This window comes from Coenobita brevimanus, chromosome 86, assembly GCF_032717465.1.
Source record: "Coenobita brevimanus isolate Jiangsu-jjx chromosome 86, ASM3271746v2, whole genome shotgun sequence".
Lineage (NCBI taxonomy): Eukaryota > Metazoa > Arthropoda > Malacostraca > Decapoda > Coenobitidae > Coenobita > Coenobita brevimanus.
Window position 1 is genome coordinate 22,104,044 of NC_137039.1, and position 20,157 is coordinate 22,124,200.

General features: G+C 41.7%; 1 protein-coding gene across 1 annotated transcript in view; it reads left to right on the forward strand.

Moving 5' to 3' along the window:
• TBC1D5 (TBC1 domain family member 5) overlaps window positions 1-20,157 on the forward strand; it is a 119,566-nt gene that overhangs the window by 69,609 nt on the left and 29,800 nt on the right. Inside the window, exons 11-13 of the mRNA XM_080280835.1 lie at window positions 5,741-5,847; window positions 8,668-8,923; window positions 14,424-14,648. Of these exons, the coding sequence (XP_080136961.1) occupies window positions 5,741-5,847; window positions 8,668-8,923; window positions 14,424-14,648 (588 nt within the window). The remainder of the gene's footprint in view (window positions 1-5,740; window positions 5,848-8,667; window positions 8,924-14,423; window positions 14,649-20,157) is intronic.

Consider the following 20,157-nt stretch of genomic DNA (forward strand, 5'->3'; position numbering starts at 1 on the left):
GTGCCGACAAAAACTACATCACCTTGCATTGCTAAAAGCGGAAAGTGATGAAGAGGGGAGACAAGCTGCGGCACAAAAGAAGAAAGTATATGGTGAGTGGATGGGAAGCAGAGGCATGGAGGAATTAAGAGATGGAATAGAAAGTTACATGTAGAGAAAAGGAGAGTGAAAAGATTAGTAAGAGAGAGTAAGAAGAGAGTGGATGAGGAGTTTGGAAGGAATTTGAATGTAAAGTGGAGGGAATGTAAGAAAATGTTCTGGAAGGAGGTTAATAGAGTAAGATAGGGTGATAAAGAAGGTAGTAAGGGAGTGAAAGAAAATATTGGCAGATTGATCTTGGAGAAGGAAAAAAAAATTAGCAGATGGAGAGAACATTTTAAGGAATTATTAAACGTAGAGGATGAAAGTAACGTGAGTATTAGTGGCTGGGAGAAGAAGGGAGATGAGAAGGAAAGAAGAGATCAGTAGGATGGAAGTAGCGGAACCAATGAAGAAGGTCACAGTGGGGAAAGTGCCAGGAATTGATGGAGTGTGTGGTGAAATGGTGAAGTAGAAGGGAGAGAGAGAGTAGTAGAATGGATATGGAAGATGTAAAGCCTGGCCTGGGAGGAATGCAGAGTCCTAGAGGATTGGATGTCAGGTATAATTATTCCCCTGTATAAAAGAAAAGGGGAAAAAGAAGAGTGTGGTTATCACAGGGGCATTTGTCTTATTGTAATGAGAAAAGTACAGTATATAGTAGGATACTTATCGACAGGGCTGGGGAAGTAACAGAGGAATTAGTTTGAGAAGAACAGGGAGGTTTCAGGAGGGGAAAAGGTTCATCCCTAGGTGTTTAGTGGAAAAGTCTCTAGAGAAGGGAAAGAAATTCTTTGTGGTCTTCATGGATTTAGAGAGAGCATACAACAGAGCAAATAGATGAGGAATTTGGAAATGGAGTAAATGGAAGCTGTTGAATGCCGTGAAGAGTATGTATGAGGGGATTAGGGCTGCAGTGCATGTGGGTGGTGAATTGACTTAATTTTTCTATCTGAATGTTGGATTGAAACAGGGATGCATCATATTCCAGTGGTCATTCAATATGTATCTGAATGGAGTTATAAAAGTGATACAAGGTAGGGCAGTGGAAGTTGGAGTGGCCCTAATAAGAGAGGGCATTGTTTGGAAACTTCCTGTTCCGTTGTTTGCAGATGATACTGTATTGTTAGTGAAGATTAAGGAGAACTGCAAGGCTTGATGAGTGAGTTTGTAAGAAACGGAATCTGAAGGTGAATATAGGGAAGAGTAAAGTTGTGGTCTTCGAGAGGAATGAAGTCACTGAATGCATTGTGAGGCTGGATAGTAAGGAGATAGAAAATGTGAGGGCATTTAAGTACTTGGGTACTGTGATGAGTGTGGATGGAAGCTTAGAGGATGAAGTGCTTTACAGGGTATAACAGGGAAGAAAGGCTGCTGATTCATTGAAAGCTATCTATCTATAGCCCGACGCCCTAATCCCGCAAAGGGTGGCCTCAGACAAAACGCCTCCAAGTCGCTCTGTCACCCACCATTTGACTACCCTCCCCCCAACTTACCCCCCCCTCCCTCATATACCTCTCAACTTCATCCCTCCACCTCATCCTCGGTCTGCCTCTCCCTCTCCCTCCCTCCACCTCACCTACATACACCCTCTTAGTCAGTCTTTCATTCTCCATTCTCTTCACATGTCCAAACCACCTCAGTGTATTTCTCCTAATCATCTCAACCACATCCACATCCACCCCACAGCATTCCTTCACTTCTTCATTCGTCAACCTGTCCCTTCACGTCACTCCATATGCTCCTCTCAAGTAACTCATTTCCACTGCTCTCACTCTTGACTTGTTCCCCTCTTGCAAGGTCCATGCCTCGCTTCCATACGTCAGGGTAGGGATCACAATACTATCATGCAGTGACTTCTTAACTTCCATACTCACCTCCCTATTTCTCATCACTGCTTTCAGTGTACCAATAACCTTCCTTCCCTGCTGTACCCTTTCACGCACTTCATCCCCCGAAGTTCCATCCTTACTCATCACACCACCCAAGTACGAGTACTTGAATGCACTCACATTCTCCATATCCTCACCATCCAACCTCACTGCACATTCTGTGACTTCATTCCTCTCAAACACCATAACTTTACTTTTGTTTACGTTAACTTTCAGATTCCTCCTCCTTCACACTGTCCCAAATTCATTCACCAAACCTTGCAACTCCCATTCATCTTCACTCAACAGTACTGTATCATCAGCAAACAGCAACACCGGAAGCTTCCAAATCTCACCCTCATTGAAAGCAATAATAAGAAATAGGGAAGTGAGCATGGAAGTAAAAAAGTTACTGCCTGATAGTATTGTGATTTGTAATACTCACTAATGTATGGAAGCGAAGGACACAAGTCAAGAATGAGAGTCCTGGGAAGGAGTTATTTCAGAGGAGTATGTGGAGTTACATGGAGAGACAGAATGACAAATGAGAAAGTAAAGGAGTGCTGTAGTGTGGAGATGGATGTGATTGAGAGCATTAGGAGAAATACATGGAGGCGATTTGGCCATATGAAGAGGATGGAGATAAGAGACTAATGTGAAGAGTTTGTGTGAGTGAGGTGGAAGGGGGGAGAGGGAGGGGGAGACCAAGGATGAGATGAAAGGATGGAGTGGAGAGGTATATGAGAGGGAGGTGTAAGTTGGGGGTAGGGCATTGAAGTGGCAGGGGACAGGGTGACATGGAGGCAGTTTGTTTGTGGCCACCCCTTTCGGGATTAAGGTGTCTAACTATTGATAGATAGACTACAACATCCTTGATTTTTCATGGTTTCAACTTCACCAGTTATGTTTAATTGTGGATGATTGAGCCATCAGAAAATATATTGTTTAAGGTTTATTTGAAATGACTTTGCAAATTTTGTAGTTAAATAATCTGAAATTAAATCTTAAACAAGTACATTCTAATGTATGGTGATAGTTTGGGGCATCTGGATGGTTTTTATAATGGCAAACACTTTGTTAGATTATGGCTGTGTTGGCCCACTTAAATGGTTCTTCATTTTACGTGTGTTTTTGCTACTCATGGATGTCTGCTTCCTGAGACCCATGAAAAATTAGGGATGAATGCCACTCAGGGATGAGTGAGGCTAGTCACTCTCACCTTACATGCCAGGACCAACTTGCCTAGCCCCGGGCTCCTACGCTCCTCATGGGGCAACGTAGGATTAGATAATGGATGGATGGATGACTGTATATTAGTGATTACAGTACATCAGTATTACTCTTATAATGCATTCACCGTATGTTCACAGGTACAGTCATCCTTTGAGTTGACAGTGACTAAAACCATGCCCCACTCAGACTTGCATGAATTTTTACTTACCTTTCGTGAACTGATGTTAATAGAAAATTAGGACAACTTCAGAGATTTGCAAAACCTTCAGTGTTTGATTAATTTTTGCTTTTTACTTCCAGCATTTGCGACAAAATTTTGCCTGTATTTAAGCAGTAGAACAGGGAACCAAACAAAGTAAAATATGTTCTGCACAGTAAGACAGCAGTAATAACACCCTTATGACAGATACATGAGAGAGAGAGAGAGGTGGCAGGAGGAGGAAAAAGAAAGATGAAAGGAGAGGAAAGAAGAGAAATGAGAGAAGAGTGAGGAAGTGTAGGGTGGTGGCACATTTGGATGAGAGGAATAGAGTGTAAGCCTTTCTTGTAATGAGACTGTAGTAGCTGCCATTCAGAGCTAGTATTTCCATTTTAAGTCTCACAAATGCTACTGTGTTAGGTCTGGTCGACCTGTAAATAGTAAGATAGTAAGTTATCTCTAGAAAGCATATCAGAAAGTAGGTTTAACCATACAAAAGGTAAAGTGAGGGTGAGGCTGGGTATGAGGATTAGCCCTTATATAAAATAGGTTTCAGTGGTCTGACTTGTGCAGTTCTAAGTTAAGCAGAACTGTAAATTACTGGTAAAACAGCAACTGCATAACTGAGAAGATGATAGTACAGTATATATATTTTGTAGTGTTAAGTCTGACCTATGCAAGAGTGTTTATAGTACAGTAGTAGTAGTAGTCGTAGTTGTTCCTTAGGCAGTCTGGCCAAACAACCCTGAGTCCCTAAGGAAGGCCACGACCGAGACCAGGCTTTCCCACAGAGCTCTCAAGGAGTGTATGTTGTGTTGTTGACATAGGTGATTGTGTGCAATGAAGTCTTCCATAATGTGCTTAATAGTATTGGGTGCTGTGTTAGATCCTGGACAGGCATCAGCGATGGAGTCATCCAGCATCTTCTGATGACTTAAGAGGGCTGGATGATGTCCACATCTCAGCCTGGCCAGGTGGACCCTATCCCCACGAGGGAGATAGTTTTCAGATGTGTGGATATCAGGAGTCTGTGCATGCAGCTGTGTGTTGTCTTTAAGTGACTGAATGGAGTGGCGAGTGATTTGATTATGAATATGCTTCTGGAAGCTGGTCTGAGGCAGGCAAGGGAGGAGAGATGACAGTATTTCTGTATGATATCATGTGCTGGGTGTTGTTTTGATGTTTCTTGGTGTGTGTGGATGTGTTGCCATGTAGTGTAGTGGAAGTTGTGGGTTTGTAGAGGCTGTAGCGAGAATTTGGGTGCCTCTCATGTCTAGGTGATCCTTGACATTGGTTTCTTGATGAAGGTGGTCTGTGGGTGTAGTAGCTGTGCAGCCTGTGATTATTTTTAGGGCCTTGTTCTGTATGGTCTGTAGAGTGTTGTAGTGTGTTTTAGTGAGGTTAGGTGCCCAGGCAGGGCTTGCATAATTCATCACTGAATGTACAGTATATATTGTTCGTATACTGTGGTTGTGGTTTCTTTGTTGTGTCCAAATGTTGTATGGGCAAGTGACCTCAAGGCATTGAGTCGTGGTGTTAATATATCTTTATTGTTTGTGATGTGTTGTTTAAATGACATTGATGTATTGTATTTTACACCAAGAATTTTGGGTGCATGTGTGTGTGTGATAGGGGAATGTTGTTTATGGTGAGGTGTGGAATGTGACTGTGTTCTGCTGTCCAGTTTGTGAGGTGGGTCACTTTGTTAATTATCCCATTGTGTACGGCATGTTAATTATCAGTGTGTACAATATGTGGTTGGTGGTGCTGAATATCATCCACTCACTTGATGTAGTGCTGCCTACTTCCTCCTTCATCTTTATCTTCTGTCTACCCTTCTTTCTTCCTACCCGCTCTCCTTCCAGCAACATTTTATTACTCTTCTCTCCACTTCATTTGGCTCTACACTGAGTGACAAGTCTGATGGGTTCCTCTAACCCAGGAAGCCATTTACAGTGCTGGATGGTAACCATATAACCAGATCATGCAATGAAATGGAGCAAGTTAATTGGATGGAGACACAGCATCCCCCCAGGAACCAAACCTCCACACTTTTCCCCACACCTCGCTGTAGTAAGGTGCTGCCAACACAAGGGAACATGAGTTCACTGAACAGGATGGCCCTGCAGTGGTGGTTGCTTGCCTGTGATTGATAGGTTTGCTCAGCCAGGCAGACTGGGATTACTCAACAGCAATATCAAGAAGTCAGTGAGTTAACTCTTGATTTAGACATATTTTAGCATTTGCAAAATCTTCCACAATGGAGTGTTTGCATTGCCTGGGAATGTTTGTTGTTACTTTCTGATTTTACATACCAGTAAAACTGATTCATTATTTTAAAATATTTTTAAATCAACAGTATTGACAGGAGACTACACGACTTGTTTGAAGTTCCTGATGCGATATCCAGCTTCCGCAGACGTCCAGTATATCATACAGTTGGCCCTTCATCTTCGTAATCCCAAGGTACAACAGCTTTTTGTAATATGATAAATGTAAATAGACACCAAATGGTGTCTACAAAATTCCAATAAAGGCCCAGCCATTGCCAGGTAAATATATTTGAAAGTGCATGGCATGTAAGAGATTTAGTAATGGGGAGCTCAGTCAGAGAGAGCCGTTCTCTGTACACAACAATTCAGATTCAAGAGATGACTTGAGATTCTTTATCATGTAAAATGCCACCAGGGGTATAGGTCAGTCTTCTGTGATTCAGATGTTTTAGACTATGGCCTGGCCTTGGAGCCCTACACCTTGAAAGGAGTAGTGTGGGATTGACAGATGCTTTTGATATAAGTGTGTAGCAGTTCTGATCATAGGCTTATTTATGTGTTTGCTTGGTTTCCAGTTAGTATATCATTAATCTGTTTTTCTCTCACTACTTTAAGAAATTTCAGTATTATTTGCAAAATTTATGAAGATATATAGAAAAATACTTTCCACTGTATTTTTCATATACTGCACTAGGGAAATGTGCGTGTATTCCTTCTATGTATGTGTGCTACTTCTTTTTGTGAGAATATACAGCATGTTTTAGAAGTGTAATGCTGTATGCTAGTGAGATTTGGGCATTTAAGGAAGAGGTGATTGTAGTCTCAAACGTACTGAAATCACAATGATTAGGTGAATGTTTACAGTAATTCATCCATGAATGCTATGCCTGGGAGGGTTAGGTTTATGGTTGAAGAGTTGAGAGGAAGGATGGGACTGGGGTGTATTGATGTTGTGATGAGGAGGGGTAGATTGAGATGATTTGAGCACGTTGAGAGGATCAAGAATGGCAGCCGGGTGTGGAAGGTGAGAAATGTGAATGTCGGGGGTAAAGTTGTGAGAGGCAAACCAAAATAAACATGGGACAGAATCATAGAGTGTCATCTCAGGGATAAGGAACTGAATAGGGAGGCTGCCAGAGATTGAGCAACATGGAAAGCTGCCATTATGTGACCAAGGCTGACACATGCAAGCATGTTGGAGTCTTTATAAACGATATGACAATATGATTTTATGCCAACTTAACCCAGAGTTCCACCCGTTTTCAGCTTTTGTTTCTGCTTTTATCCACCTTTGCATCTTGCTCCCATTTTTAATAATTGTAATATTCTTAGTGGCTGTGGCTACTTATGTGGAAAATCATAAAGATGTTTCTGCAAACATGCATGTAGCTTGTGCCAGGCTGATGCCACCTGGCAGCCTCCTTTGTGTTACACAACTTTGTATTCCTACAGTGGTTGCCTGCTTTCGATTCTACTCATATCCATCTATTCCTTTCACTCTCACTTATAATAAATAATAAAATATTCTTAATGCCTGTACCTCCCTCTGTGGGAGATAATAACAAAATATTCTTAGTGCCTGTAGCTCCTTCTGTGGAAAGTAATAAAATGTTTGTGTAAACTTGCACATAGACACGTGATGCCAGGCTAATGGTGCCAGGCTGTCTCCTTTGTGTTATGTAACATATGTAGCAGCTGCCGGCTTTTGGTTCTGTTCATATCTGTCAGTGCATTTCAGTAAGTTTTAATAAATAACCCATCTTAAATGTTAGGACCAACTTGCCTAGCTGTGGGCTCCTACACTCCTTATGTGGGCAACACTGGAGTAGATGATGGATGGATTTAATAAATAACAAAATATTCATAGCACCTGTAGTGCCTTATATGGAAGATAAAATGTTTGCATAAACATGCATGCACACTAGTAGCACTAGACTATCTTCTTTGTGTTACTTTTGTTGGTATTTGCCTGTTTTGGTTCAGCCCATATCCATCTATGCATCTCACATTCACTTTCAGTAAGTAACGAAATACTCATAGTGCTTGTAGCTCCTTCTGTAGAAAACAGCAGGCTTACGTAAATGTGCATGCAGATGGCACCAGGCTGATACCACAAGACTATCTCCTTTGTGTTATGTAACTTTTGTAGCTACTTTCCTGCTTTCGGTTCTGCTCATATCCGTTTACTTTGGCAGTTGTATTGTGAGTCACCCCATGCATTGCCTGTGATTGAGAAGGCCCGGGTGGTGCGTCCTATTTATCAACCCTAGTTAGGTTCGTTTCCGTTTTCGTTTATGAAGGCATGTGTCGACATTGGTCACCCAATGGCAGCTTTCCACACTGCTTGATCTCTGGCAGTCTCCGTATTCAGCGCCTTATCCCTGAGATCACATTTTATGGATAAAAAAAAAGATTGATGGGTTCAGAGGTGTTCAGTAAATCCAAAATCTGATATATCGAGATTTGATAAAGTGAGGGTTTACTGTATGATTAAAGAAAACTGTACTGCCAAGAATCATTCATATGACAGTAAGTCCTTGTTATAGGTCACTTTTGTTTTCTCTTTAATAATACTTATATTAAATAACAGAATAATTGTTTATTAAATTACCTTTGCTACTTATCAAGCTGATTTTTCAGTTTCCCACACTATAGTTGCTAGAGAGAGATGCCTTCATATGATGGCAACAATATAACTGGACAGTTATGCTTCCCAGTTTTACAGATGTTCCTCATTTTCCTATTTATCCCTTGAGAGGGAGATGGGTGAATGGGAGGGGGCCAACTTTGGCTTGCAGTCCATTGGTTTCATGTTCACATAAACTTGGGGTTACAGCTACTACTACTATGCCAGTATGCCAGCTGTATGGAAAAATAATGACATTGTGGAACACAGTAATGGCAACAGTTTATCCCATAATCCCCTTTGAGTTATGGCAGCCAAGACTTTGAAAGGTGTACCTAATGCATAAACAGAGATTGAGTGTATACAGTATTATTTTTGCCTTCATAGCAATATCCACGCCCACCGGGATACTCCAGTTCTGCTGCCCAGCACATCCCAACTGTGGGAGGACGTCCTGATGTGCACCGTGGCCCCCAGCCCCACACCACCTCCCATGCCTCACCACGATCCTCCAGTGTGCCCAGAACAACACAACACCAGGTAGTGTCCATGAAAGCTGCCTCATCAGCCCAACAGCCCCCACCAGAGACCAATGCTGCTCGAAGACTGTCATCTCCCAGCGCCATCACTGATCCTCTCAATGGTAAGCACAGGGAACATCATTGATACTAATCTTTTCACTGTGCTAAAAGAAAGTATGGAAGGCCAAAATGATGACATTTTGATGATTAGTGATTGTGTGAGAAAAATTAATGTGAATGCAGGAGAACTAACTGGAATCATCATCATTGTCCTCATAATCATAATCATAAAGAAGATGTTTTCAAGAATGGAAAAGGGGTGATAAAGAATACTTGGCTGCCAAGCATATGACTAGAAATCAATTATACAGAGCAATATCAGACTCCCAAAGAGTTACTGAATAACCTAAATAGTGCTGAAAGGAAGAATATTGTGTTTCAGATCAGATGAAGAGGGAAAACTGGGCTATCATAAGTAAGCATTTTGTGAAGAATGATGAAGGAAAGGTAGTGGTGGACAGTGAGGATGTTAAAGACTTCTGGAGAAAACATTATAGCCAGTTGATGAATGAGGAGTTTGACTGGAGAAGGGAAGGCTTCGAGTCAGTGGATCCAGTATTTGGCCCATGGCCTTTGATTGATGCTGCTTCTGTTAGCTGGACAATAGGCAGGATGCAGTATGGGAAGGTGGAAGGTGTGTCTGAGTTGACTACTGAACTGCTGAAGGTCTCAGGAGATACAAGAGTGGGTTCAGTTACTCATTTGATAAATTTGGTTATACTGTAGATGAGTGTGTGGTCCCAGATGACTGGCTGAAGAGTATGATTGTAAATGTGTTTAAGGGGAAAGGTGATGACCTGGAAAGAGGAAATTGTAGAGGCATAAAACTTTTGGACCAGACAGAGAAGGTAACGGAGAATCCTAGAAGATATGATAAGAGAAGGAGTGAATTTTGCTGAGATGCAGTGTTGGATGATGCCAGGGAAAGGGACCACTGATGCCATATTGACCAGCAGCTTCAGGAAATATATTTAGGGAAGAAAAGGGAGCTGTCCTTGTTTTTGTTGATTTGGGGAAGGCCTTTGACAGAGTCCCTGAGGAGGTGGCAAAGTGGGCAGTGAGAGAGCTTGGAACTGAGGAGTGGCTGGATGTGGCTGTGTATGTGGGTGCTTGCACCCAGGTGAGTGAATGGAGACTTGAGTGAAGAGTTTTCCATAAATGTTGTTGTGCATCAGGGGTCATACTTGAGCCTCATATTATTTGTCATGTTGCTTGAAGCTCTCCTACAAGACTTCAGAAATGGACTCCCATGGGAGATGTTATAGCTTGATGACTTAGCACTGACTGCAAAAAATTAAAGGGAGATAGAGGAATGATTTGGGAAGTGGAGGGATGGAAAGGGACACAAGGGTTTGAGAGTAAATGCAGATTAAACGAAAGTGATTTTGTCTAGGGTTGGTGGCAATACTGTCGGAGCAGAGAGAATGTGGCCATGTGCAGTTTGAAACAAGAGTGTGGGAAGTAACTCCATCTTGTGCAGTGTTTATGATAAGTGGGTGCATAAGAGATGAATTAGAAGATGGCTGCAAAATAATGTAGATTTCATGTGTGCAGTTCGTCAGGGAGAGCATGTAGTGATTGTCAGATTTGAAATGATTGTTCTTGTTGGTGAGTCTCTTGGGTGTGTGAAGGAGTTTTGTTATATGGGGGACATACTGTGTGCTGAAGATGGGGCTGGATCTAGCTCTGTGGCTTGGGTAAGGAGTGGTTGAAGGAAGTTCAGGGAGCTGTTGCCTCCCTTAACATTGAGAGAGCTCTTCCTCCGTGATAAGGGATCTTAGTATGCGGCATGTTGGGAGTGTAATTCTGTATGGTGGTGAGACCTGGGCAGTAAAGGAGGAGGATATTCATAGCCTCAGATGTGCAGAAATGGCAGTGATTGGATGGATGTTAAGTGGGTCCTTGAATACGAGGCCTGGGATGCCTAGGATTATGATTGAAGACCTAAGAGGTAGGATGGGACTAGAATGTATTGGTGTTGTGATGGGGAGGGGTAGATTGAGATGGTTTGGGGATGTTGAGAGGTTGGAGGATGGCAATTGGGTGCAGAGGATGAGAAGTCTTGACAATGATGGTAAGGTTTCGAAAGGCAGACCAAAAAAGACCTTAGACGAGGTCATGAGTGTGACCTCAGGGATAAGGTACTGAATAGGGAGGCTGCCAGAGATCAAGCAGTGTGAAGAGCTGCCATTAGGTGATCAAGGCTGATATATGTGAGCATGTTGGAGCCCTTATAAACAAAACAAAACAGACTGACTCGCTTACAGAAGCACAGTGCTGTATCTGCATGAGAATTTGGATGAAATTCAATAACACTTTGGTTGTATGGGGTTTTAACTTGTTAAAGTCCATAAATAATAAACATTTTAATTTAATGACCACAGTTGTATCCATCATCCATCATCCAATCCTACGTTGCCCCATGAGGAGCGTAGGAGTCCGGGGCTAGGCAGTTGGTCCCGACATTTAAGATGAGAGTGACCAGCCTCACTCATCCCTGAGTGGGATTACATGACCAGTAACCCCAACCATCCCTTGGATATAAACCTTCACTGGTTCAATCCCATTGGAGCAGAATAATTGCCCCCTAAACCACCAGGTGCAGAAATTTGGTTATATGGTTACCACCCAGCGTATTAAATGGTTTCCTGGTAATTGGAGAATTTACCAAATGAAAGAGCCTTGTTTCTGAGAAACATGGCCAGATGAGTTTTGCTTTTTCTGAGGAGGTACTGTATCAGAATTTCTATCTCTCTTTCTAGCCAGATGCCTATAATCCCATAAGGGGTTGCCACGAACAGAGCACCTCCATGTCGTCCTCTTCCCTCTCATTTGGTTGCCATCTCCAACTCACAACCCCCCCTCTCTCCACTTCATCCCTCCATCTCATCCTTTTTCTCCTCTTCCCTCTCTTCACCTCGACTTCACTCACATACACTCTTCTAGTATTTCTCTCTCTCTCTCTCTCTCTCCATCTTCTCCACGTGGCCAGACCATTTCACGCTACTGTATTTCTCAACGATTTCAATCAATTCCACATCAGTACCACAGTGCTCCTTTACTGCCTCTGATATGTGTTTGTCTCTCCATGTAACTCCACATGCTACTGTCAGGTAACACCACATGAATACCACAGTGCTCCTTTACCTCCTTATATGTCTTCATTTCTCCATGCAACCCCACGTGCTCCTCTCGAATACAATAGCTCATTTCCACTGCTCTAACCCATGACTTATTTTCTTCCAACAGGGTTCAAGCTTTGTCTCCGTATGTTAAGAGTGGGGATCTCAGTACTGTCATGCAGTGACTTTTTGTTCTTGCTCACTTCGCTGTTCCTTATCACTGCTTTCAGTGAACCAGCAACCTTTCTTCCCTGCTGTACTCGTGTGTGCATGTCATCCTGCAAATTTCCTTCCTTCCTTATTACAAAGTACTTCAATGAACTCTGATTCTTCATTTCCTCACCATCGAGCCTCACTGTGCATTCTGTGACTTCATTTCTCACACAGTCTGTAACTTTAGTCTTATCTGGAGGTGGAAGCTAGTGGAAACCCATCCACCCACTTGATTTAGTACTCTCAACTTCCATCTTTACCTTTATCATTCTTTTTTCATTTCTGCCATCCTGTCTTCCAATGTCTTCCATCCCTCCAGTCACTTTATTACTCTTCTTTTTACTTCAGGTTGACATTGAGTGATAAGCATAAAGGTTTTCCATAATCCAGGAAACCATTTACAATGCTGGGTGGTAACCACATAATCAGATAACAAATGTGGAGTCCTTATATGGTGCCATTGTTAACTGATGGAGACAAATATGATGTCCACCCAAGAACCAGACCTCCACACTCTAAGTAAGGCACTGTCTGCCATAGGAACATCAGTTCACTGCACAAGACGGCCCTACAGGGGGAGTTGCTTGCCTGCCATTGAAAAGTCTGCTCAGTCAGACAGACTGAGAGTACTCTGTAACAACAACTCTTTGTCAGGTAGATTGTTTTCATAAATACACCTTCAAACTCATTCATCAAGCCTTTTGTCATCATATAACAATACACAGTTATTGTCTTCGAACAACAGTACAGTGCAGGACGTTCCAAAGCCTACCCTCTCTCATTTGGGACACTAACTCCTTTTTGTTATAACTGAACAATACTGTACATTGTTGTCAGCAAGCAACAGTACAGAAATTTTCCAAAGCCCAGGCTCTTTCATTTGGGAGAGTCCAACTTCCACTTGACCTACTTTGTAGCTCTTTTATAGCTCTACCCACATATACTGTATAAAGTGAACAACCATAGATACATGGCACATCATTTTTAGTCAGTATAGTTAACTATCCACACGCACTGGGTCTTTGCACCCTCACGCATACGCTTCACACCATTCAACTGCTTCTCACCTAATCCAGAAATTTTTAATAGCTGCCACATTCCTTCTCTATCTACTTCATCTTATGCTTTCTCCAGATGCACATCAGCAGCATGCAGCTTCTTCGCCTTCTCTAGATACTTCTCCATTAATCATCATGGAACTAATCTCATATCTATGCATCCTCTACCTTTAAAAAAAAAAAAAAATCTTTTCCAACAAATTCCTCAGTTCTATCCCTCACTTTTTCTATTAGTATCATACCATATCATTTTCCTATTCTATATTGAGAAGACAAATGCCCCATTGATTGGCACTCACTTCTCTTAGCCATTTTCCTTTGTGCAGGGGAACAGTTATACCTGACTTCTAGTCCTGTTGCACTACACCCTACCTTCCTCCCAGGTCAATCTGTACATCTTCCATATCCATTCTACCACTATTTCATCCCTGTATTTCAGCACTTTGTCACATACTTCATCAGTTCCTGGGGCATTTACTTCAGATACAGTACTTCCATCCAACTAATCTCTTCCTCCCTACTCTCCTCTGCCAGCCAGCCCTCAACCACTAATACGTGTGCTATTTTTGTTCTCTGTGTTCAGCAGTTGCTTATATCGTTCTCTCTCTGTGCTCACCTTTTCTTTCTTCACCAACATTCATCCTTGTTTATCTTTCACCTTTCTGCTACTTCCTTTTTCACCTTGTCATTCTTTTGTGACTTCCTTCCGAAACATTGTCTTACATTCCTCTGACTTTACCCTCAGATTTCTTCCGAACTCCCCTTTTTTTTTTTTTTTCTTAGCTCTCTCTTACTAGTCTTTTCACCTCTTTCCTCTTCTCTACATATAACTCCCTTCTCCATCTGTTAGCATCCTCCATTCTTCTACTTCCCAGTAAGTCACTTTATGCTTTCTTGTTTACAGCAGCTCATTTTACCTCTTCATTCCATCTTGCTCTTCCTTGCACCCCATTATGTCTTCTCTTCACCCACACACTACCTCACATTCCGCACAGTTTCCCATGTAGTTTTAAATGGGAAATTGAAAATATTGTTATTCATCCCTGGTCCTTGAAAGATATACCAGTATTCAGTTTATGTAGTAACCTTAGAAATTATTACTTGTAATGTTTTGTTTTTTTCATTTTTTACTTTGTGCAGTAGTACATGTACAATATTTTTACCCACAGCAGCAGTAATCTTCAGCACAAACCACAGTGTGAATAGTGGTGGTAGCAGTAAGGGCGAGGGTGGACATGTGAATGAGGGTGCTGGTGGGGGCAGTTACCCAGGCAGAGCCAGCAGAGTGGTGTCGGGACTGGTGCGGTTAGGAGGGAAGCTAGGACGCCCAAAGGAACTCCCTGTATCGCGCCATCTCTCCATACAGTCACCACCAACACCACCTTCCAACACAGGTTAGTTTGTGCAGTAAAAAGTATAAAACAAAAGAAAAGAAAGACATTGACAGCCAATTCCATTGTATCCAGCAGTACAAGGAACATTAATCAAGGTACATTGAATAAGAATTCTGTTTGAAATTTTTTCATATGTAAGGTTTCTTTATTGTAATATGGTTTGATTTTCGTGATTCAGAGCTTTCTTATTCTTAAATTTACTCTTTATATAGTAAATTACAAGCCAAAACTTTAACTGCTTTGGACAAATCCCTGGAACATTTCTGTTTGTAGAATTTTGACATTACCTTAGAGAAAATTATTTACAGTATAGTAGACCAAGAATGTCTCTTGCACGGAAGAGCATGCCGATTGGGCGGAGATGCTCAGAAGAGGGGTCCCTGACAGTTGAAACTGCTTGTGCAGTTAGCTTTTTCTACACTGTTGTTATTCTTTTAAACCTCTTTAATGTCACGGCTTGTCACTTTAAGCAGTAAGTTTTGCTTTTACTTAGAGAGCATTTAGTAGGCAAATTCAGGTCTTCATGGTCAGTTTTCCTCCCCTTTTGAATCATTTAAACCTCCTTGATGTTACAGCCTTATGTCTGTTTTGCCTCTGTACAATAGGCAGTGCCATTAGGAAGCATATCTGTAGTCTAGTTGAGGTAATTAAAAGTCTTTAGCCAGCAAGTTCAGGTTATGCAAGAGGGTTAGCTAACACATTAGATTTTTATAATGAGATATGGATCTCCACATGTGTGGGTTCTGCTTGCATTGGCTCCACTTGTGCAGTACCCTAGGTCAATGCTTTACCATGGTATCCCAGAAAGTCTGGCAAATTGCAGTATACTGGTTAGACTGTACAGCAGTTAACTAAAGTACCTTGTATTACCCATTATAGGCTACCTGTTTTTTATATGTGTAGAAAAGTGTTCAAATATGCTGTAAAACAGTGAAAAAGTGTTGATAATATCAACATATCAACACTTTTTCACTGTTTCACTGCATATTACTGCTCACATTCATATGCTGTCATCAGAAATTAATAGTTACATCATCATCCAGACCTCGTTTCCCATCCTACGGCAGAGAAGTAGCAATGTGAGAAGTAGCAATGTCCAGACAGCCTAAGAGTGCCCAGTTCAATGGGCCATGTTTCCATTCACTCATCATTCAAGCCCCCAGAATCCTGGCTTTATCTGATACGCCATAAACATTCACCGCATTCTGTAGCTTCACATAGACATATCCGATAGAGCCCATCCAGGTGCTGTCATGTTAAAAAGGGGTGCCAGATCCCTGATCATGCACTTCTTCTCACAATATTCATCCAGCCAGCTTGATCTCTTGTCAGTCCAGTAGCCTCACAACTTTCATACCTCTCTTCCTCACTCACTCATTCACCATATCTCCCCACCCTTTCCTTGGCCCACCTTGCCTCCTCCCACCTTCAAATTCACTCAGATACACCTTTTTTCACAACTTTATTGTTATCCATTATCTCCACATGACCATACCATCTCAGTACACTCTCCTCGATTCTGGTGTCCACAGACTTCCTCACTCCGCATCCATCATGAATCACATTATTTCGTGTCCTGTCCACTCTCTGTACACCACATACATTCCTCAGCAGTCCCATCTCCACTGCTCACACTCCTGACTTTTCATTTTCGTGACACACCGTAGTCTTATATCCATATGTTAAAGTTGGCACTAACACCCCTTCATGTAAACCTTGTGCAGCTGCAACACTCACACCTTCATAGCACCAGCTACTTTCCTTCCTTATGTCACACTACTTTCCACTTCTTTTGCACATTTTCCTCTTTGTTCTATCACTGTACCCAGGTATTTGAACTCTCTCACCAGTTGCAGTCTTTCTCCATTCACTGTACCATCACATTGGGAGTCACCCTCTTTCTCAATAGCCATCACTCCTCATTTCTACATTTACTCTCAAGGCATGATGCTCACAGACATTAGTTAAACTTTGCACTAGTCTACCAGTTTCTTGTCCTGTATTTGCAAGTAGTACTGCATCATCAGCATACAACAAATTTGAGATATTACATCCATCCATTACCAATACCATCTCTCTCTCCATTACTCGTGTTTTTACTTATTTTATCACCCCGTCCATATAGATATTGAATAACCATGAGGTCTTCACACAGCCTTGTCACCCACCCACACTGATCGTGAACCATTCACATAGATGCCCATTTACCTGTACACATGCCTCACTACCATCGTAAATATTTTTGACGGCACCTAGCAGCCTACCATCTGCACCGTCCATGCACAAAACCTTCCACAGTCCTTCTCAGTCTACCTTGTCGTATGCTTTTTCTAGATCTATGAATGTCATACACACCGAATAGTCCCTCTCACAAGCTTTCTCCCCATCTGTCTTACTGCAAATATATGATCCACATATCCTCTGCCACTCCTAAGCCATACTGTTCATCATTAGCACCTCTGATATCTCTCTTACTTTCTCTATAATAATTCTTCCATATACCTTCCCTACCACACTCAATAGACTTATGCCATGATAATTCTTGCACTCACTGTGCTTACCTTTGTTTTTGTACAAGGGTACAATCACGCCTTTTTCCACTCTCCTGGTACAGTTTCACTCATCCATGCCTTCTTACAAATCTCCAGTGGGCACTTATTCCGTTCTTTTCACTACACTTAATGATTTCTGCATACACCTCATCAGCCCCAGCTGCTTTCCAATTTTTCAGCTGCTTTATAGCATTCTTCACTTGTGTGAGTGTCACTTTTCCTGGCACTGCATTCCTTCTCTGCATAACCCCAAAACCAATCATGTTTACAGCAGCTCTGCTCTCAGGATTCCTTCAGGATTCCCATTCATCATGCTTTCAAAATATTCTTTCCGCCTCTTTCTCTCTCTCTCTCTCTCTCTCTCTCTCTCTCTTTTTTTTTTTTTAATGCAAGGAAGAAGGAACCAAAGGCCAGGAGCCCACACACCATTCCTTCCAAGAAAAAACAAAAGCAGTACAACAGAGAGCCAAATTCAAGATCCATTCACTTTCAAATGCCTGGACACACTGCATTGAAAGACTGAAGATCATAGGAAGTAGGAAATACAGAGAGAGAGAGTCAGTTCCAGAGTTGACCAGTTGCATAAATGAAGGACGGGAAGTAACGGTTAACTCTTGCATTAGAGAGCTGGACAGAAAAGGGATGAGAGTTTGTTGCTGGTCTGGTGCTACCTGTCCGTCGTAGAGGTGGAGAGATGCGAGGCTGGACGTTAGCCATAAAATGAAACAATATAAATGTACATAACATTTTGATCATAAGGCAATTCAGGCCAGACCAGATGAGAGTTAGTGCATAGAGGGAAAAATACACCTGCTTTAATCCCTGAGGTGGGATTTAACACACTAGTAGTCAAGGACCGTTCCTTATATACAGGCAGACCCCGAGATACGATACCCCTAGATGTGATACCCCGGCATAGCGATGGGGGTAGAAATACCACCCTTCTCCATTGAACGATGGCCAAACCCTGGTATTATCATGTTTTTTTTAAAACTGATTTTGATTGTATTTTAGACCTAAATTTTGTGTTTAGGTTGGTTATAAACTGTTTTTAGACTTGGATTAATGTGTTTTAGTCATGAGTGGGGTGAACATTGTCATTTTGGGGTACAGTTTACTAAGTTTGATTATTTCCAGACTTATTTTTTACTTTCAGATTCTTGTTTTGGGTTTAGGTGAGTTATAAACTGCTTTTGGACTTAGTTTAGTTTGTTTTAAAGCTATTTGGGGGTTTAGGTTAGCTAGAAACTTGTTTTAGGACTCATTTGGGGAGGTTTAGGACATATATATATATATATATATATATATATATATATATCTGTATGTATACACAGTACAATCCCAGCTATCCGGTATCCAGACAAACGGAATACTCAGAACAACGGGAAAATTCAAGGGCGGGAAAAAATGTCAGTAACTTATAACTGTGCGCCAATTTGAATGGACCGCCAAACCGCCATTTGATCGTGTCACGCGAGGCTGGGTGAAGTCAGACAAAGCGAGGTGAAAGCATTTCCGGCTAATGTAAATCCCTAGCAAATCCTCTTAACCACCCCTCCTCTCCCCCTCTTTCCCCTACTTGAATTCAGTCATTCTCCACACCCTCCAAAAATCACCAGTCTGCTTTTTGCCACCAGACAGTAAACAAGCTCTCTTGCTATTGTGTTCCACCGATAGACGGTAATTTGTACACTCCAAAATGCCTAAAGTGCAAACTAAACGTAAGCGTATTGTGCTTACCTTGAAACAGAAGCTGGACATATGCAACAGACTTGATAAAGGCGAACATTATAAAACACTAATGGCTGAATATAAATGTTAATAAGAATGAAAGTTTACTTTGTTGGAAGAAAAATAAATAAATAATATGCCTGCATTTCATGCATACATCATTTATTTTATTTTCTGCAAAATAGCTGAGTGGCGGGTGAGGGGTGGAGTGATGGAGGTCAAGTGGGGAAGAAGAAGAACAGTCGGAAACGTAAACAAACTCACGTGGGGGCACAGGTGTCGTGATAATTCTACAGTGCAGTCTTATCACATCATCAGTTCACTAATAAATGTTCAAGCTTTTATTTCTTTATTTTATTTTTCAATTTTTATGAGTACAGTACATATAATGAATACAGTAATTCGGTAAACAATGGACTGGTGCAATTTGCAGTACTGCAAATTGCTAGACATTGCACGCACGTCCGTTATGACCATGGTGTGTGTTTACAAGGCAGTTTTTCAGGTGGAATCTCTTAGTGTAACCCCTAATGTGACTGGTGAGTACCTGAACTGTATTTACTGCTGTGATAGCCTTTGTATAGATTTGACTTGAAAATCAGAAATACGGGAAAAATCTGTAACCGGGAAGGTAAATTCCCCAAGCCACCCGGTTAACTGGGACTGTACTGTACTGTTTCGTTTTTAACCTGCCCCGTCCCGGAGACGTGAATTCACGTCCTCCCATGATATACACTCATATCCCGGAGACGTAAATTAACGCGGCAACATTGCAAGGTCCCTAATTTGCACAATTTTCAAGTTTTGCGAGTGATTTTTGGCACATATACACGGGACACCTTCCTCTACAAGATGCCAGGCAGGGACAATGCCTTACCCAGCATGACCTCCTCCCCCCCCTGCATGCCCTTTTCTCAGCAATTCACCTGTTATCAGTGACCTGGCCAATAAAGCCATGTCGTGCCACAGTATGAAATTCAGGGCCAGAGTGATTCCCCAATCGATGACAATGTGGAGGACAAACATTAGAGGAAGAAACAGTCAGAAATGATGATCAGGTAATGTGGCAAAAAAAGGTCAGGAATGATGATGAGTTAGTGAGTGAAACAATGCTTATAATGCCTATATTACCGTTTGAAAACCAATATACTCTCGTACTACATATAAATTCGTACCAAATAAATAAATAAATACCGTTTATGAGTGGTGTGGAATAGTTATCCTTC